Source organism: Microtus pennsylvanicus, chromosome 13 (genome assembly GCF_037038515.1).
Source record: "Microtus pennsylvanicus isolate mMicPen1 chromosome 13, mMicPen1.hap1, whole genome shotgun sequence".
NCBI lineage: Eukaryota > Metazoa > Chordata > Mammalia > Rodentia > Cricetidae > Microtus > Microtus pennsylvanicus.
In genome coordinates, this window is record NC_134591.1 from 58,300,603 (window position 1) to 58,321,782 (window position 21,180).

The window sequence follows — 21,180 nt, forward strand, 5'->3', positions numbered from 1 at the left end:
TAACGGCACACTGATGATGCTTCACGGTCACACACCGGACCAGAGAATAAGGCGGTAGGAAACTCTACACGAGACTTTGCCAGGAGACTCGACACTGGCATTCTGTGACTTAGACAGTATTACTATCCTCTTGTTGACTGCTGTATCTCAAAGGTTTGTGAAGTACAGAGGCACGAAAATCTGGAGATTTGAAACTTTCCCAGAAGAGAGCACACTAACCACTGAGGAAACAGGGAATATTTATCTCCAGTTTCTTCAGAATAAGATATAATTGTATTTTCAAGTTACTCATCATTCTTAACTGTAGAGAGCAGGAAAGAGAAATGAAGAGATAACATGTATGTGAATATCTGAAATCTCCATCCTGACAATAAATACAAGGCTAGGGACACAGCTCAGCACAGTGCTTGCCTAGCATGCATAAAGCCTTGGGTTCAATTCCCAACACCCCATAAACTGAGTATGGTAGTATATATCTAGAATCCCAGCCCCTGGGAGGTAGAGACAGGAGGATCAGAAATTCAAGGTCATCCCTGTCTAAATGTAAGTTTAAGGCCAGCTTGGGCTATAGACCCAGGATGTATATTTGCCTTAGATAGATAGACAGACAGACAAACAGACAGACAGACAGACAGCTTGCCCTTCTGCCTAGCAGTCCTAAAAGAACATGAGAACAAAGCTGGGGAAAAGGAATTTAGCAACTAGAAAATCCATATTTCACATGAAGATAACCTTAAACCTTCCTAGAACATCATCTTTCCAAACTTGAAAATGAGGAGGGGAGACGATGACTGGCTCAACAGGCCCAATGACCATCTCTGGTAGCCTTACCTCGAGGGGCAAATAGGTATGCTTCTGTTCTTGCCCAACTTGCAGGCAGGGCAGGTGGGGATACTTGAGCTGAAGGTTGTATTTCTGCTTGAAATACTGTGCCACGGTGCATTCCACAGTCTGCCCACTCTCCAGCTGCAAGGGAAACCTGTTTGGAGGAAGGGAAGGAAGTAACTCAGCACCCACCCCTACCTCTCTGCAGATCCAACCAAAGAAGGCACCAGGCCTTGCTTCCTCCTCCATGTCACTCATGGGAAAGCAAGTGCCATGAGGCTTCCCTGGAAAAGCCAAGGATTGGATACACAAGTTCCACATCAGTCAACTGTATCAGACTCATCTGTATTCTAAAGCCTGGACAGAATAGGTACCAAAGACAAGAGTCCAACACAGCCTGGCACCACAAAAGGGGCTGCAATTTGATGATTTCCTTACAGCTCACCCAGGGATCCTGACTTGTTTTATCAGAACATTTATTGAAATGTTCTTTATCTACAAACCCAACAGTAATCGGTGGACCGCGCATGCTTTACAGAATAGGTCCAAGGAAGAAACCAAGAGATCAAGAAGGTAAAACACATGGGGTGCTCAAACAATCTGGGAAGGTCAGGGAGAGGACACCAAATTCTCATCGCTTATCTGCAAGCACAGGCCAGTGCAAGTCTTATTCTGAAGGACAACCCGAGAAGGGAATGGGGTTACAGAACTTAGCCCTCTGCTACCAGCTGACCGTGCTTAGCAATGCTGCAACTTACGTCTGATGACTAGCAGGGCGGCGGGTAACATTACACACGCGGTATTTCCTCTTCATCTGTCCACAGTGGGTCACTTCCACCTTCAGGCCTGAGACACACACACTACTTGTCAAGGTTGAAACAGGTTGCTCACGGTCCCTTGCTTGGCCTCTCCCAGGGAGATTTCCTGTTAGGGTCAGAGAAAGCAGCGCTTTCCCTTCCCCATTTGGGTGGATCCTCACCTTTTATCTCCTTGGTAAAGCGGACACGCTGGGAATCCGTGAGGGGCTTGGGTTGTTCATCTATGTTCCTGATGTCCAGGACCTCACACATGAACTCAATCACTGGCTGTGCTTTGTAGAAGGCAGTGGCTGAGACTGTGGGGACAGGGGAGAGATAGCTTGGCTCAGAGTCTTTCAGAAAAAATATACATAAATAAAAATAAAGGCATTACAATTAATACCCTCTTCTTGGCAGGGTACCAGGACAGGGACAGGGTATGCCAGGACTAGGAGTGCGGCTGCAGAGCTGGGAGGGATGAGGCTGGGAGTGTGGTCACTGGATTTAGGGTGCCCCTGGCTCCATAGCTCTCCCAACTCACCATCAATGTTGAGCATCATCTTCCACATGGCAGGGCGCACAGACTGGTGAAAGCCGAACCAGACCTCGCGCCCACCCCCCAGCGGGTGGTAGTAGCCCTCAGGCGGTGAGAAGAAGGAGCGGCCCACAGGGGTGTACCTGGCAGGGACAGGCAGAGAACTGGTCCCTCGGGCACAGGCCCCCACCCTGTGAGGCATCCTGGGCACGGAGGAGCCCTGGCCTGGAAGGCAGGACACCAGGGCTTTAAAGCCAGCTCTGTTCTTGGGTCAATAGTAAGACTGACCTTGTACAAGTTTCTACCGTTTCTCTGCCCTGCAGGGATAGTATCTAAGGATAGGGCCAGGGATCTAACCATCTAAATGTATATATATACTTGCCTGACATATGGGAAGACTTCAGTTTCTTTATCCCAGTGACACACTGTGGGACCTTAATCCATACTCACTCCCTCCTCCCCCAGCAGCAGTTTTGCCAACACCTGTAGCTTAAATAATAACTATACTCAGTACCTCATAGATGCCAGGTGCCTCATGGCCACATCCAGGGCTTGCACAGACTCCAAGGGCACAGGGATCTGGCCACTGACCAGGGCTTCATGCAGCATACGCCAGCTCACAATGGCCAGCCACTTGATGGCGACCTTAAAAATTCTATCTTTCCCTTCCCCAGGGATTGTCACCTCAAAGTCAACCTTCAGAACAGAAAGAAGGAAAGGGTCACTGTCACATTCCCACAGCCTGGTCCTCCTGCCCCATGCACTGGCTCCTATTCCACAGACACGCCATAACTCTTAAAGTCACCAGGGGCTCACAAAAACAACCAAAACAAAACAAAACAAAAAACCTACAGCATAAAAAACCCACAGCCCTCTTTCCAAGGATGATGCTTCAGTGTTTCTGGCCCTCTCGACTCGGAAGGAAATCCTTTGGGTCTATGTTTTCAGTCTAACCTTGATCTGTTTGGAGACAGGCACACAGTACACTAAGCATCAACCCTGAGCCTCTATGTCCCCCAAATAAACTTTTCAGAACAAAAGAAAAAAAGGATCCTTGGACTACAAGACCCTAGGTGGTGTCCATGTGCTCTGGCCCACTGCAGACCCGACGCCCGCCTGGCCACATCCCTAGCCTTACCCTCTCGTTGCCAATGGGCAGAGCTGTGACAGTGTAAATGTTCTTCTTTCCATCATACACAGGCTTGCGGTCCCCGAAGATCTGAGGCTTGAAATGCTGGACCATGTACTCCACCACTTCCCTGTGGAAGACAGACGTGGCATGTGGAGTCTGAGTGTATCACTGCAGGCCTCTAGAAACTGCTCAAGGTTCAGGCACTGTCCCATCTACTATGCTCACTCGTAACATCTACTCTACGGCAGAACTTCTCAAGCCTCAACATTCCTATGAATCACCAGGAGGTTTCCTTAATAGCAGCTTCTGATTGGCAGGTCTGCAGCGTAGCTTGAAAAGCCACATTTTGACATCCTAGGTGTTGCTGCTGGTCCTCAGACCACCAAGACCTTCGAGGGAAGAAGGGCTCGTTCCCAGGTCTATCCTGAACCTTCCACAGCCTCTAATTCCCTGTCTGTCAAACAAAAACACAATGGGGAAAGAGCTAGCCAGATTAGAAGTACAGTAAACTGGAGAGCGAGAGAGCGAGTTCATCTCTCCAGCTCTCTGAAATTCTACCACTGTCTTCTCTCCATTATCTCCTTGTCCCCAGTCTCACTTCCGGCATTCTCCTATTTACGTCCCGCATAGCCATCATATTTTCAGACTCCCAACTATCTGTCCTTCCACTCTCTAAACCAAACTCTTAAGGACTGCTGTAACATCAAACATACTCACAATAGTCCACTAGAAACAATGGCAAAGCAAGTGGTTACAATCTCAACCAGGTTAGTGCTACCCAGAAATTCATCTTGATTACTTACATCCCTCATAGACTGATTATATGAAACCTTTCCCACCAACTTCTAACAGCCTTCTGTCAAAAAGCTCTAACATCAATGAAAAGAGCATTGAATAGCAGCTAAGGCCACTTTGAGTTCTCAGACACAAACACAAACGTGCTTACATAGGTACTCACCCTTCTACTAGCATTTGAAACACCTCTTCCATAGATTGTTACATATGCGTTTATTTTTATATACATGTTTCACAGATTATTATATACACATATATAGAAACATGTTTTAACTTCTTTCATTAGAGAAATACAATTTAAAATTAGATCAAGATACAACTATCTACTTATTCAAACGCGAAAAAGAAAAAGAATCAAATACACTAGGTTGGTGTAAGTATATGCAATAGAACCTCTGAATTCTTGCAAGGTTGGGGTGAATGAAAATTGGTTTTATTAAAATCAGCTTCTGATTTGCAGGTCTACAGTGTAGCCTGAAAACCTACACTCTGACATCCTAGATGATGCTGCCTCTAAAAATTGACAAAGTCTCAATTTAAACAGTACCAGCAATCCACTCCTAGGATTTTATCTTACAGATACACTTACTTAGTGAAAATATGTATCTTTATATAATACTTAACAGTTTCAATCTTGTAGCAAAAGCTTAGACTCAATCTAAATATCCCTCAATAAACCAAGCAAGGTATATGGCCATTCCACGGAATATACAAAAGAATGACGCAGATATACTCATACTAATGCGTACTATTTTCCAATATATTAGCTAAAAAGGAAAATGGACAATATGGAATAAAGTATATAGGGTTGTACATTAATATTACATATGCATATGTTTCTGCATGCACAAAAAAATCTGAAAATACACTCCATATTGTTTCAAAAATGTTCTGGGGACAATAGTTTTTCACTGCCAATTCTTAAGGTTTTTAATGTAAATATGGTTTCAAGTCATAATCAGTTTAATCTGCCTCTTCTAAGACTAATCCCTCCCACTGTGCATCCCACAACATCCTGCTGCCTTAGCAAGAATATTCCACTCTTATTCCTGCCATCTCTAGCCTTGCCTTTAAACCTCTCCTCTACTAGCTCCTTTCCCCGAGACTCATTCTTGTCTCTACTCATCCATTTCAACAATGCTGGACTGTGCTAGGCACTGTACGCCGCTCATACAATGTCCTCTAGCCAACATGCCCCCTTTCCCTGTCTAATAGGCTGGACTGGTGTCATCCATGTGCATCGCTTACCGGTTGACTCTGCGGGGACACTTATCCGGCTTGATGTCCACCTCGTAATGGTAAACGTCAATCTTAGGAATGTCCACCTCAAAGTAGTTGGCCAGAAGCTTGATTGGTTTGCCCACTGTGCCAATGCCAGGCCGGCGAGGTGCCTGGAACACCTGCTGCAGGGGCGGCAGGTAGGCACCTGCAGCTATGAAGACAAAGAGGCCAGTGAGGACGGATCTGGCAATCTTCTAACTGCTGTGATTAGAGAAAGCACAGGCCTCTCAGACCCAGACCTAGAGAAAGCACAGGCCTCTCAGACCCAGACCCAGACAGCAGGGGTCTCTCTCCAGTTTCTCAGCCCAGCAGGGGGCTTCCTTCCACTATCTCAGACATTCCCAGGCTCTTAAACTTCATCAAGTACATGTGTAGTGAGTTCCTATCACATGAAGGGAACGGGCCAAATCTGGTTGCTAGTTTACAAACCCTTCCTTCTCTGTATATTAGACTGAGACACCTATCTCTAGATCCAGGTTATCTAGCAGAGTAGAATGCTCTGCTCTCGGCTAGGAGCCCCTTCACCCATCACCACCCAGAACACAAAATGGTGTCAGGACTTTGTAATAACATCCTCTGTTAATGTGGACAGGAAAAAGACCCCGAGAGAGCCCCGACTGGGAATGTCTGAGACAGGGTTAAGTCAGATGTGGAGTGCTTGGAGCTGAAGGGAGATAAAGGAAGACAAGGCAGGAGGGAGACGAAAATAAAGAGAAATTGGCAGGGGTGGGAGAAAAGATCAGATCTGGAGGTCACAGGAGAAGATGGCTTGAACTGGCCAGGAAAAGGAGTGAGGGCTAGATAGTTGGGGGATAGGGAGGGACTGTCTCAATGAAGAATGAGGAAAGAGCTAGACGCTATGGGCAGGAGGAAGAACAGTAAGGGAGACACTGAGTCAGGAGAATATAAGACCCTTCCCATGCTTCAATCTTTCTACACAGAGGGGCCAGACAGCAGAGGGGATCGATTTCAAGACAGAGGGGACCCTTGGGAAAGGGCTAGGAGAGGCCAGCCTGACTGCTATTCCCAGTGTTGTTTTCTAGCTCTGTGTGTGTGACTAAGTAAGCCTTTGTCCTCAGCTACTATTGTTCTTGCCAGTAGAGGACCAGCCCAGGTGGAAGGAGAGAGGGATAAACTTGTCCAGAACCTCCTCTCTTAACAGACACAAAAGACTGGGGTGGAAAGGGGTAGGAGGGCCTGGAGGGCCTGGAGGGTATCTTCAGCAAGGGTGTCAGGAAGAGGCCAGAACCAAGTGTGGGACGTACAAGCTTACCAAAGCTGAGGCACTTGGTCTCCCTCCAACCACTGGTCAAGTCAGCCCCAGCCCCTTTCTACAGAGGGAAATCCTAGTCCAACCGAAAGGCAATGGGGCCTTCAGAAAGCAGCTACAAGGGACCTGAACTACTCACACCTATACCTGTCCCAGAATGAACTCAACAGAGACTGCAGACAAGCCCACGGGCAAACATTCCTATCACGTACAACCTGGCCCTTTAAAGTTTCTACAGGCACTCCTCGCTATCCTCTGGGCAGTTTCAAAAGACGGGGCCATCCCTGACTTGGTCACCACTCAAGCTGATGCCAAGCATAAACACAGGTATTCAGTATATTCGTGAAATAAACAAACAAGTACACCCATAGGCACACCGCAAGAGTGCACAACCACACAAGCATGCTTGCAACTGTCCCAAACGACAAACCCTACCTAGGAGAAGCATTTGACCTCTTTGCTGGGGGATAGCTTTCCCTTCCAAACTCTGACTGGGAGGCAAATCCTGGGAGAAAGGCCTCTCCTCCACCCCAGTACTAGGAGTTGAGCTGAAATGCTAGGGAGTGGGGCAGACACTCCCCTCAGGGCCTTCTCGTCCCCAGAAAGGGACAGCACACCAGTGCCTTAGGGCACTCTCCTCCCCAGGAGTAAAAACGGGGAACAAGTCTATCTTCATTTCATCCCCAAACTAGGGAAGCAGGCGGGAGGCAACGGCCACCTCTCTGCCCTTCAGCCCCCTGGAAAGCACCAGAGCAGCACAGAGCTCTCCACTCCCCAACCTCGCCCAGCCCCCAGCTTTTAGTCTGAGAAAGGAAGACACTTCCCCTCAGACCCAGACAGGGACAGACGGTCACTTTGTGATGCAGATGAGGGCCCCAGCACAGAGGACAAAGCTCCAGCCTAGGGGGAAAGGGGCGGGGCCCTTCCCTGCAGACAAAAGCAAGAAGGGAGGGGCCCTAAAAATGACACTCCCCCTCCCCCAACCAGCACTGAGAAGGAAAAGTAACCGAGCTCAAGGCCCAGACCCTCCCTCCCCAACAACTCCTGGAGAACCTGACAGCCTATTCAAAGGGCAGGAGTCCTTGGTAAGTTAGGTGGTGAGTAAGAAGAGGCTAAGAGACCAATCTCTCCAAAAATATTTGTCCACAAACATTAAACACCCACATGCACAGACACAAATTACAGAATATGCACATGAGTTTAACCATATGTTCACACTTGAATGTGATCTCTGAGTCAATTAATAAACACGCACTCTATGTCAGGGCCTCCATGCACCAGGCAACTGCTGCTGCCACAGGTAAGTCTGACAGCATCTCCACCCTCAGTGCGCTCCCAGGCCAGTACACATGCCTGAACACACCTGTACATTGAAGGCGCATCGGGCCACGAGCAACAGTGCCTTGGTTTTGAGGCTTCTCAGAGCACTACTTCAACATCTTCCTAGAGAATAAATAGTACTACTGCCCAGGGCCAGGAGGAAGCAATTATGGGGTCTCCATCACAGTTCCCAGCCTGAGTTTCAATTGCATCTTTTGATGAGGCAAATCCATGCAACTAACATCTTCCCACTGACACAGCTGAGGCCATGCTCCAGCCCTTCACCTAGAAGCTTCTTGCTTGTAACAAACAAGTCCATTTCTTCATCACCCCAGAACTCACTAGACATTCATCAAACCAAAGTCATTAGTAATCTAGGACAGCGAGTCTGGACGTGGGCGGCCTCACCACCCTACTCTAGCCCACAGGTTGTTTGGAGCAGTCTCCAGCCTAGAGAGCTAGAATTCATACTCCACCTCACAAGGCTATTTGTGTTTGGAGAAACACAGTCACGACACATCAGAGACCACTGAATGAGAGACTTGAGAGTTTTAAGATCAATACCTGAAAAACAAAGATGTTTCCTAAAAATCTTTACAAAGTAAACCAAAATCCTGTTGCCATCCCCAAACCAAATGGAAGGAAGGGGTGCGAGATAACCTGAAGGATTCTGGGTCCAGATTGTCCTTTCTACTACAGGTAAGAGACCACGAACACAAAAGTTATCATAAGTCTACAGCCCATCCTGAGGACTCCAGTAACCTCTGGGCAGTCCTGCCTCGGTTTCTCCTCTATTCTTATTCTACTTTTCTCCTGCCTATAAATAGGAAAAATAAGTTAGGACTACTATCAGGGTCAATAACCATGTCCCCACCTCCAACAACCTGTCTATCAAACAGACTAGCTTGGCAGCCTTGGGTCTAATGACATGCCCCTGACAGGGGAAAAGATCCACTGGGAGAAATGAGTCACAAAAATACAGATTACACTGTAACGTACAGAGATTACACTGTAGCGTAAAGAACCAGTTCAAGAAAAAGGACACGCCGGGCGGTGGTGGCGCACGCCTTTAATCCCAGCACTCGGGAGGCAGAGGCAGGCGGATCTCTGTGAGTTCGAGACCAGCCTGGTCTACAAGAGCTAGTTCCCAAAACCACAGAGAAACCCTGTCTCGAAAAACCGAAAAAAAAAAGGAAAGAAAGAAAAAGGACACTATCCTTGGATTACAAGCTCCCATCTCTCCTCAGTAGTGGTCTAGAAACTTGAAAAATATGTGGGTCTGGTCTCTCAGTGACCAACACTTTTCTAAGGCCTATCTTCAGGGAGAACCAGCTCCCCAAAGCATGGCTTCGGTCCCAGTCTTTCCTCATGTGGCAGAAAAAGGCACTCTGGCAGTTTACCTCAACCCATTCTTTGGCAAACTGCTACTGCGGGGCTTAAGGACCAAGTGTCAAGAGACCCCAAGACAGGGATGAAGGCAATTTCCATTTGTACTCTGCCAACAGAATCTAAGAGAGAATGCACACATCAGTGCGCTCCTTTTCCCAAGCCAAACAGGGCAGAGGAGGGGTAGGGGTATTCAAACAGCCACGCCCCCACCACACAGGGCAGCCCTTTAGGCTGGTACCTCCGCGCATGCTCCCGCGCCACCACTCAAGTCCCCAGCCTAAGGGGGAACTCCCTGGGCTAGATTCCCACCCACCGCCCCCTGACCCTCACCCCCGCTTCAGGCCCAGTTAGGGCGGAGCACAGAGCCCGGCTCTGGCGCCTTCTCCCTAGAGACATTAGCTTAGCCCAGCCCAGCACGGCCGAGCCCCCGCCCCTGGCAGGCGGTAGTTCCAGGCCCATCTGTGTCGCCCCCCTCCTCTGTTGGACACCTGGAGCCCGCCCCCCTGCCACCTGCCGGGCCTCCCCGTAGGCCTCCCCAGACCTCACGGAAGGACTCCTGTGCATTCAGGCCCTTCTGCCAGATTACTTCCCACCCTCAGGACTGCATACTGCTTCCTAGGACAAACAGCCCGGCTCTCAGATCTTCACATGGCTCTCCGCCGGAACTGCACACAGCCCCCTTCAAAATGGGCCCCCTAGCTCCTGAGAGCCCCTCTCCTCACTCTGGAACCATGCTCTTGCCGCGGGAGCCCCCAGGGCTTTGGAACACACACAGCTCCCCGCTCCCGAGGGCCCTTACCTGCTCCCGAGGGTCCCGCTTCCATCCCATATACCCGTGTGGAGGACAGGCGGCCGGGAGACTGAGGAGTCCAGCGTGAGGGGCCTAGGTGCCTCACACTTGCACTGCTCGGGCTCCCGGGCCGGGCTCGGCTCCCCCCCGAAGCCCGGCCGCTCGCGCCGTCGCCCCCGCAGCCTCCGTTGCCGCCGCCGCGGAGCCTGCAGCAGCTCCCCCTGCGAGCGCCCGAGTAGCGGCGAGTGCGCAGGCGCGACCGATGGGCCCAGGGGGCGGACGGGAACGAGTCAAGCGGGGCGCTCGACGGCAACAAAGGCCAATGGAGAGGGGCGGGGGCGCGGGGCCCATGCAGCGGCCCCTGGCGGCCACCCGTGGCCGTGCAGCCTGACGGGAGGGCTCCGGTGGCGGAACCGCGCAGTGGCGTAAGTGGGGCGGGGCTGGGCGACACCCCTTCCCCGGCTGCAGCCTGGGGCCCTGTCTTTTCCCTAAACAGGTCACTGGGAACCTGCCCGCAGCCCCCGCCCTTGGCACAGAGCCTGGCTCCCACCTCATTCCCCGGACTTTCTTCCCCTCCAACACCCCATCATCACCCAGGGGCCCTGCCTCCCACCTCTCCCAATCACCCTCATCCTTTAAGTCTTGGCTGCCTCTGCGAAGTCAGTATTTCTGCGTCCCTAGTCGCTGATCTCACTGACGCCACCCTCTCTTCCAGGCCGCGTGCCGGGCGCTGAGACCACAGATGTGCTAGAGACCCTGCCTACTCTGGAAGATGTCACAGTTTCAACTCAAGTGTAGAAACAGAGCTCTCTAGCCGCAGGACCCCGGAAGCACCTGCCTCCACGTTCTCATCTGCAGAATTTTGTTCTTACCAAATCACTTAAATGACTTTTGTGTCAAAACCCAAAGGCTAATTTTCCATTATTTCCCTGCAGCATCTGACACTATGCACCGTCCTTTTTATTTTTTTAAGACTTTTCTTGACGTCTTCATTTTCTTAAGTCTCCTAACGCCTGTCCTGTTCAGCTTTCTTTAATGACTCCTGTTGTTTTGTTCACTGCAGTTCCAACCCGAGATTTATGTTCTACTCCCCCTCTCCTCTTCGTGGCTTCATCCACTCCTAAAGGCCCAGTATCTATCTCTAACCACTTACTGTCTGCTGGACAGCTCCAGGCGGGTCTAACTCTTCAAATTTAAGTCCAACCCACTCCCCCACCCAAGACATATACGCACTTGTCCAGTCTTAACGAATGCATCTTCATGCCAAAAAATGTCAGTGCCCATTTCCCTTGTCTATTTGTACTATTTAGCTATGTCCTGACGTGCTTACCTCCTGAACACTCTCAAAACAATTCCCTGTCATGCCCATAGTTCCCTGTGTGGATACCCTCCATAGCAGAAACATCACCCCTGCTTTCTTGGTAATCTCACACAGCATTGATCATATCCTTCCCATTTGGTCTGCTGCACAACAGGATAATTATAGTGAGACCCAGTTCAAACATCTCTCTCTCTCTCTCTCTCTCTCTCTCTCTCTCTCTCTCTCTCTCTTACACACACACACACACACTCATATATATTTTGAGACAAGGTCTCACCATGTACCCTTGGCTGGCCTGAGACTTGTTATGTAGACCAGGTTAGCCCCCAAATCCCTCCCCAAGCACTGGGACGAAAGCTGTGTGCCACCAGACCCAGCTCCTATGTGTTTTCAAAGTCTGCTTTACACCAGATGCAAAGGCCTAGGACTTAGGAAATGGACCATGCTCAGACCAGTAAGATAAATTTATGACACTCATTTTTAGCATGCCTAGCTCTCTCTTCAGCAGAGTTTCTCAAACAGCAACCATCACAATTACCTGAAAGGCTTGTTAAAACATTGACTGCTGTGCCCTGCCTGCAGAGTGTGAGTCATAGGTCTTAAGTTGGATAAAAGAATATATGTTTCAGTTAGGCGGGGCGGTACATTCCTTTAATCCCAGCACTGGGGAGGCAGAGGTAGGTGGATCTCTGTGAGTTGAAGGCCAGCCTGGTCTACAGAGTGAGTTCTGAGACAGCCAGGACTACATAATGAGACCCTGTCTCAAAAAATATATATTAGCCGGGCGGTGGTCGCGCACGCCTTTAATCCCAGCACTCGGGAGGCAGAGGCAGGCAGATCTCTGTGAGTTCGAGACCAGCCTGGTCTACAAGAGCTAGTTCCAGGACAGGCTCCAAAACCACAGAGAAACCCTGTCTCGAAAAACCAAAATATATATATATATATATATATATATATATATATTAATAAATTAACAAATATATTTAATATCTTAAAATAACTTTCCAGATGAGGCCGCTATGGCTAATCTGAGGACCATACTGAGAACTACTGCTCTCCAGTGGAGAAGAAAACTCTAGAGCTGTCTTGGTTTCGATCCTCGCCCTGCCATTCACTAGCTCTGTAACACTGGACATACCATCTCATGTCTCTGTACCTCGGTTTTCTCTCGTGCAGCACGTGGTGATCCCGTGCTTCCATCGTCGGGTTGCTGTGAGGATGAAAAGGATTCACAAGGAAGGCTCTAGAGCAGTGCTCGAAAGGATGCGAGCATAGTAACAGCTGCTGCCATGCCGTCTATCCGCCTCCCACACACATGGAACACATCAGAGGCATTTCTGCCTCCTTCGGTGTCTAGCAAATGTGTGATTAGTAAATTTGGTTTAGCTGAACCAAATAGAGCATTAAAACAACAACAACAATAACAACAACTTTCAGAGAATAACAAGACCTTGGCCTGGGTTAAGGGAGTGGGAAGCATTCCCTAAGAGCCTGAGTTTCCTTTTGTTAAGACACAGCCTTGTGTTTAATTTTTTTTTTTTTTTTGGTTTTTCGAGACAGGGTTTCTCTGTGGCTTTGGAGCCTGTCCTGGAACTAGCTCTGTAGACCAGGCTGGTCTCAAACTCACAGAGATCTGCCTGCCTCTGCCTCCCGAGTGCTGGGATTAAAGGCGTGCGCCACCATCGCCCAGCCTTGTGTTTAATTTTAAGGAAAAGAACTGGTCACCACTCATCTGGTCTCCAAAGTATACAGTGGAGTGGAGTCCAGCTTTCAGAGTTTTTCCACAGATTGCCTCTATCTTTAGGCATTTCACTCTCGGCTAAGAAAAGTGGTATAAGGAAAGTCAGAGAGCATTTTGTTTTTCAGGCTGATAAACAACTTTCAGGGGCTCTCCTTTTCTAATGATTAAATCACAGTTTTTTTTTTTGTGTGTGTGTGTGTGTGTGTGCGTGCGCGCACACATGCACCATAGCATGTGATTGGAAGTCATAGGACAATATAGATCACAGTTATTAAACTTAGGTCATCAGGCTTGGCAGCAGGTGCCTTTGCCATACTGAGCCATCTTACTGGTCATTCGGTAACTCACTATACATTCCTGGACATCTATTGGCTCACTCTCTCCAGTTCAGTTCTTGCATTGTTCATTGCTAACATACAGAAGGGCTCTATCATCTGTGTAGTCCATTGCTAACATACAGAAGGGCTCTACCATCTGTGTAGCCCATAGCTAACATACAGAAGGGCTCTACCATCTGTGTAGCCCATAGCTAACATACAGAAGGGGTCTACCATCTGTATAGTCCATAGCTAACATACAGAAGGGGTCTACCATCTGTGTAGCTCATAGCTAACATACAGAAGGGGTCTACCATCTGTGTAGCCCATAGCTAACATACAGAAGGGCTCTACCATCTGTGTAGCCCATAGCTAACATACAGAAGGGGTCTACCATCTGTGTAGCCCATAGCTAACATACAGAAGGGGTCTACCATCTGTGTGGCCCATAGCTAACATACAGAAGGGGTCTACCATCTGTGTAGCCCATAGCTAACATACAGAAGGGGTCTACCATCTGTGTAGCCCATAGCTAACATACAGAAGGGATCTACCATCTGTGTAGCTCATAGCTAACATACAGAAGGGCTCTACCATCTGTGTAGTCCATTGCTAACATACAGAAGGGGTCTACCATCTGTGTAGCCCATAGCTAACATACAGAAGGGCTCTACCATCTATGTGGCCCATAGCTAACATACAGGAAGGGTCTACATCTGTGTAGCCCATAGCTAACATACAGAAGGGCTCTACCATCTGTGTAGCCCATAGCTAACATACAGAAGGGCTCTATCATCTGTGTAGTCCATTGTTAACATACAGAAGGGTTCTATCATCTGTGTAGTCCATAGCTAACATACAGAAGGGGTCTACCATCTGTGTAGTCCATAGCTAACATACAGAAGGGGTCTGCCATCTGTGTGGCCCATAGCTAACATACAGAAGGGGTCTACCATCTGTGTAGCCCATAGCTAACATACAGAAGGGGTCTACCATCTGTATAGTCCATAGCTAACATACAGGAAGGGTCTACATCTGTGTAGTCTATAGCTAACATACAGAAGGGGTCTACCATCTGTGTGGCCCATAGCTAACATACAGAAGGGCTCTATCATCTGTGTAGTCCATTGCTAACATACAGAAGGGCTCTATCATCTGTGTAGCCCATAGCTAACATACAGAAGGGGTCTACCATCTGTGTGGCCCATAGCTAACATACAGAAGGGGTCTACCATCTGTATAGTCCATAGCTAACATACAGGAAGGGTCTACATCTGTGTAGTCTATAGCTAACATACAGAAGGGGTCTACCATCTGTGTGGCCCATAGCTAACATACAGAAGGGCTCTATCATCTGTGTAGTCCATTGCTAACATACAGAAGGGGTCTACCATCTATGTGGCCCATAGCTAACATACAGAAGGGTTCTATCATCTGTGTAGTCCATTGCTAACATACAGAAGGGCTCTATCATCTGTGTAGTCCATAGCTAACATACAGAAGGGCTCTACCATCTGTGTAGTCCATAGCTAACATACAGAAGGGCTCTACCATCTGTGTAGCCCATAGCTAACATACAGAAGGGGTCTACCATCTGTGTAGTCCATTGCTAACATACAGAAGGGCTCTATCATCTGTGTGGCCCATAGCTAACATACAGAAGGGCTCTATCATCTGTGTAGGCCATAGCTAACATACAGAAGGGGTCTACCATCTATGTTTATCAGTCTAATCACCTTTCCTCTCAGAACTTTTCAGAACTGAAACAATAAGAATGGTAACAACAACAACAAAAAGAGAACTGTATCGCCATCTGTGCTTTCCTCTTCTGAACATTAATAACATTGTAAAATACAGACACAGTGGCCTATGCCCATACTTCACACATTCACGCTGAGGGTAGAAGAACCTGTTGAGTCCAAGAGTTTGCTACCAACTGGACAACACAGTGAGACCCCCTTAAAAAAGAGGGGGTGGAGGGAGAGAGAGAACAGAAACAAAATGTGAACAAAGAAACCATTTAAATAAATGGAGAAATTCAAGGAAATAAGCAGCAACGTATAGCATTCATTGACTAGTAATAACCAGGAGCAACGATGGCAAATATGCAGTGTGATCTAGAAATAGGCAGAGAGATATTTATGATTTTTATTAAAACATGTGTCTGATCTGATAAGAAGCATATCCCACCCCCTCAAAAAAAAAAACTGAGGAAAGGAAAGAGACCTAGTTCCTCAACACAAACACAAAATAAAGTAATAAGAACTACCAGGCTTGGCATTCCAGTCAACTATAAGAAGTTGAGTCTAATCTAGTCCAGGATAATCAGGGTAAATTTCCTAGAGGCATGGGAAAATGAACAGACGTTAACCCAGCGACAGAGAGATAAAAGAAAGGTGGACAAAGCCTTGTTAGCAGACGGTGCAAAGGTCAGAACCAGCACACCAGGTTGGAACTGTCAAGACTGTTGGTGTTCTAACATTAAGACACAAGAAAGCAGTGAGCAAAGAGGCTAGAGAACCCACATCCACATCTCCCCACTCTCTCCCTAGCCCAAGCCAGAGGAGGGGCTGCAAAGACGTCAGGAGCTGTCCCTGGTTCTGACACCCAGGCTGGAGATAAAAAAGACTCAGAACAAAACCATGGCTTCTGCAGCGAATTTACCCCCAAGTCCTGAACTTGGCCTGGCTGGATAGAAGAGCCTAGAAGCACTGGACAGGCTGCCCCTGAATAGAATGGTTACATTCAAGAAAATCTCAGTCTACGGCGAATAACTCTGAACTTTAGGGTCGGTCTTCACAGTTTGGACTTTCAGCAACAGCTGCGGTGACTCTGAAGCCCCCAGGGCTCGGCATCCCCAACTTTAAAGTGCATCAATCTGAGGAGATTCATGGCACAGATCTGCGTTCAATAGATGAAGACCATGGGTTTGTTATGTCAGATCCCAGCACAAGCAATGAGTTACCATACCGAGGAACGGGCTGAGGCAGAAGAAGACAAAAGAAGAAATCGCTTAGGGTAAGCTATAGGAAAACCGGAGAAAACCATCTACCCGATAACAGAGGCAGATATATAGCTTTATTACATCAAGTGAACCCAAAAATGGTAGCCAACCAAGGGATATCTATCTTAACCCCGCAGGAAATGCGAACTGACAACTTAACTTCCTTTGCTTTGGTTCTTTTCCCTCTCTTCTCTGTATCTGTACTGCTCCCCCTCTGCTTTTGATACTGGGGACTGAATCCAAAAGGCTTCCCACTTGCAAGTACCCTACCTCTGAGCTCTATTACTATCCTATAACAAGCCAACTCTCAACCCAAAGTCCACTTGAAAGTTATAAAGTTGTTGATCGGTGGTAAGGTTAACTCCTATTATTCTCCTTCACCCCCCCCATTAATATATGAAAGAAGCTCAATGGGGAAATATTTGTAGTAAATATTGCCTCAGTATATCAAATGGCCAAGAAAAAGGACAGTCTACATAAACAGAACCATATAATTATCAACGACACATAAGAAAATCAGTATGGAGCTGGGCAGTGGTGGCACATGGCTTTAATCCCAGCACATGGGAGACAGAAGCGGGTAAATCTCTATGAGTTCAAGGTCAGTCTTGAACTACAGAGGTAATTCCAGGACAGCCAGGAATACACGCAGAGAAACCCTGCCTCGAAAAAAAACAATTCAGTACAGAATAACTATATATTGACTAATTTAAAAAATGTTGCCATTGATATCAGTATAATATTCTAGAAAGCAATTTAATAGCATTCATCGATAGTCATAACCTTTCTACTCCTCGATTTAAAGGTCCACCTAGCGCAGACTGAAGCACAAATATAGGTGCTAATAAAGGCAAATACAGGTAAATTCTCAGCTCTGCCTCGTGCAGACATGTGGCCCTGGGAAAACCATAGTCTTACCAAAAACTGTAATTTGAATGGTTGACAAATATCAAGAAATACAATTGAAAAAATAAAACTACAGTAGAGCAAATAGAAATGGGGTAGAAAAATAGAAGTTTCGAATCATCAGCTAAGATATCTCTATGACGACAGAAGAAACTGAGTCAGTAGGCAAGAATACACACAGAGACAGGCAATGCCGCAGGGGAGTTCTGCTAGATGCTGGGGAAGATGAGAGATCCCTGTACACATATATCTGCTATAAACTGTGTTAGTCTGAAACCAGTAGAGCAGTTGCTAAGTCAGCACAACCATCTTATCAAAACCAGTGAAGATTGCACAGGAAAGAAACGTCACAGGCCGGTCTCGCTCACTCACTAAGGCTGCAAAAATAACCGGAACCATGTCTGGCACTGGATTTTGATTTTGATTTTAAGTCAGGGTCCCCTAGTTAGTCCAGGTTGGCCTCATACCGGCAGTCCTCCTGCCTCAGCCTCCCACAGCAGGGTTACAGGTGTATATCACTACTCCTGTAATGAGAACAAAGCTCAGAGCCGAAAGAAGCAGCACTCAGCAGGCAGAGGCAGGAGGATCACAGCAAGTTCAGCAAGCCTGGCTCATGTAGCAAGTTCTAGGCCAGTCAAGTCTACAAAGCAAGACTCTGATGAAAAAATAAAAAATTTTTGTTAGTTTTTTGAGTCAGGGTTTCTTTGCGTAGCTCTGGCTGTCCTAGAACTCTCTCACTCTGTAGACCAGGCTGGTCTCGAACTCACAGAGATCCGCCTGCCTCTGACTCCGGAGTGCTGGGATTAAAGGCGTACACTACCATGCTTGCTTTTTCTCTCTCTCTTTTTATTTTGAAACATACATTTTTTTTAAAAAGTTTAAATAAATAAAACTTTATTAAATTTGGTCTATTCCAAAAATAAAAGGTTGATCTATTATTAGGTAGTCTATAAAAGTCGGACTAAATGGTAATTTGATCTACTCATATAGAAGGATAATCACTTGATAAAATTCAATGCCTACTCACAAAATTTTAAAAAATCTTTTAGCAAACTAGACAAGTAGGAGTTTCTTTTTTAATATTTATTTATTTATTATGTGTACAGCATTCCTTCCATGTGTACCTGCAAGCCAGAAGGGGGCGCCAGGTCTCATTATAGATGGCCATGTGGTTGCTGGGAATTGAACTCAGGACCTCTGGAAGAGCAGTCAGTGTTCTTAACCACTTAGCCATCTCTCCAGCCCCAAGTAGGAGTTTCTTAAACTGTATATTTGTCAAAGCCCTATTGTAAAGACTTCAAATTAATACCATAAATAATAAAAAATGAAACAAATACAAATTAAATAAGATTAATATTGTATTGTGGAACTTGTCCAAGCATGTACAAAATTTGAGTGACTGGTATAATGAACTCTCAAATGTTCATATCTAGATAGAAGAGTAATGAAATAGAAATTCCTTTTTTGTTTTGAGACAAGGCTGTTCTTGAACTTATTATAGCCTAGGCTGGCCTTTAAGCAATCCTCCTGTCTCAGTTAGTTACCTGAGTGCTGGGATCTGAGCCACCATGCCCAGATTTAAACTTCTTTTTTCATTTGGTGTGTGTGTGTGTACTCACATGTCACAGAGTTTGTGTGAAGGCCAAATAACAATATTTGGAAGTCAGCTCTTCCCTTCCTCCATGTGAGCGCTGGGGATCAGACTCAGATCAACAGCCTTGGAAGCAAAACCTTAACCATAAGCCATTTTGCTGGCCCTAAACTTTCTTGTTTTTTTTTTTTTTGGTTTTTTTTTTTTTTTTTTTTTTTTTTTGGTTTTTCGAGACAGGGTTTCTCTGTGGTTTTGGAGCCTGTTCTGGAACTAGCTCTTGTAGACCAGGCTGGTCTCGAACTCACAGAGATCCGCCTGCTTCTGCCTCCCGAATGCTGGGATTAAAGGCGTGCGCCCCACCGCCCGGCCCTAAACTTTCTTGTTAATAATAAACATTAGAGCAGGGCGATGGTGGTGCTCACCTTTAATTCCCGCACTAAGGAGGCAGAGGCGGGGCAATCTCTCTAAATTGCAGGTCGGCCTGGGCTACAAAATAAGACCACGTCTCAAATAAATGAATGAATAAACAAACAAGCAAACAAACAGGGCTGGGGCTGTAGCTCGGCTTGATAAAGCTGTGCCTAGAATTGACAAAACCATTAGTCACAGCACAACATAAACTGGGCATGATGACACACATCTACAATCCCAGCACTCATGAAGTGAAGCTAGGAGGATCAGAGTTCAAGGTCACATTCAAATACACACAGAGTTTGTGGCCAGTCTGGGACACACAAGACCCTGATGCAAAAAAAACAAAAACAAAACAAAACAAAAAAAAACTAATGAAACAAAAGAACAAACAATAACAGTAATGATAATTTACAATGGCAATATAGTTAAGAAGGTATAAGTGTATGCAAAACTTAATTTGTTTTAAATGTCATGAGGGTCTGAGGCTATATTGCTCACTTCGTATACTATTTGCCTAACAAGCATGAAACCCTAATTATGACATCCATCAATTCCTTAACCAGCTATCCCAGAGCTCAGGATTCAGAGGCAGAAGATCAGGGTTTCAAATCCATCATGAGCTATTTGGAAATGTGAGACCCTATTTCCAAAGATAAAACTAAAAAAAGGATATGAGCTAGTTCCAGCAGCTCAGTCCCATAATTTTAAGTACTTGAGAAACTGAGGCAAGAGGATCAGAAGTTCAAGACTGGAGACATAGAATGATTTCAAGACCAGCCTGGGGGGTGGGGGGAGCAATTTAGTAAAACCTTGACTCAAAATTAAAAAAACAAACAAACTTCAGAAGGAAGAAAGATTGGAAATGTGGCAGAGCACTTGAGTGAAGGCATAGTCTCTACTGCTCATTAATTTCCCCATATTTTGAGGGTGAATACCATGGAAGCAGAAGAAGGGTTGTTTGGGAAGAGGAGGGCCAGCAGGGGTGTCTTTAAATAGGTCAGTTTTGCTGTGATAAACAAAGGACCATATGCAACTTGGGGAGGAAAGGGCTTATTTCCTCTTAGAACTCTCTGGTCACACTCCATTCCAGAGGGAAGTCAGAGAAGGAACCCGGAGGCAGGAACCTGGTGGCAGAACGGAAGTAGAAGCCATGGAGGAATATTGCTTCTGGCTTGTTCCCTTCTCTTTTGTCCTTTTTTCCTTCCTTCCTTCCTTCCTTCCTTCCTTCCTTCCTTCCTTCCTTCCTTCCTTCCTCCCCTCCTTCCTCCCTCCCTCCCTCCCTCCTTTCTTTCCTTCCTTCTTTTTTTTCTTCCTTGTTTTGTTTTATGACACTGTCCTGGAACTTGCTCTGTAGACCAGGCTGGCCTCGAACACATAGAAATCTGCATGCCTCTGCCTCCCAAGTGCTGGGATTAAAGACGTATGTCAGCACCACCCAAACTAAATGGTCTGCCTTCTTACACCAGTCAGAACCACCTGCCCAGGGATGGCACATTCTCACCCGTGAAATGGGCCTCCCCACAGCAATCATTAGTCAAGACAATTTCGTATCAACTTGCTCACAAGCCAATCTTTCAGAGGCATTTTCTCAGTTAAAATATCCTCTTCCCAGATATGTCTAGGTCTGTGCCAGTTTGACAAAAACCAACCAGCACCAGGCACCAAAAGGGACATGGGGTGAACATTATGAAAGAACGTAATATGCCCGTATGACAATCTCATTATGGGGCCTGGAGAGATGAGTACACGGTT

The 21,180-nt window shown here is 46.8% G+C and overlaps 1 protein-coding gene across 2 annotated transcripts in view; it reads right to left on the bottom strand.

The window, feature by feature from the left end:
- Positions 1–10,432, bottom strand: part of LOC142834469 (protein argonaute-1) — a 28,533-nt gene extending 18,101 nt beyond the window's left edge. The window contains exons 1-8 of one of the 2 annotated variants that reach the window (XM_075947126.1): positions 10,144–10,432; positions 5,333–5,516; positions 3,296–3,416; positions 2,672–2,853; positions 2,164–2,300; positions 1,805–1,939; positions 1,584–1,671; positions 832–979 (exon numbers count right to left, since the gene is read on the bottom strand). In XM_075947126.1, the coding sequence (XP_075803241.1) occupies positions 832–979; positions 1,584–1,671; positions 1,805–1,939; positions 2,164–2,300; positions 2,672–2,853; positions 3,296–3,416; positions 5,333–5,516; positions 10,144–10,168 (1,020 nt within the window). In that variant the 5' untranslated portion in view covers positions 10,169–10,432. The remainder of the gene's footprint in view (positions 1–831; positions 980–1,583; positions 1,672–1,804; positions 1,940–2,163; positions 2,301–2,671; positions 2,854–3,295; positions 3,417–5,332; positions 5,517–10,143) is intronic. The other variant, XM_075947125.1, reaches the window with a different exon arrangement.
- Positions 10,433–21,180: the final 10,748 nt, after the last annotated feature.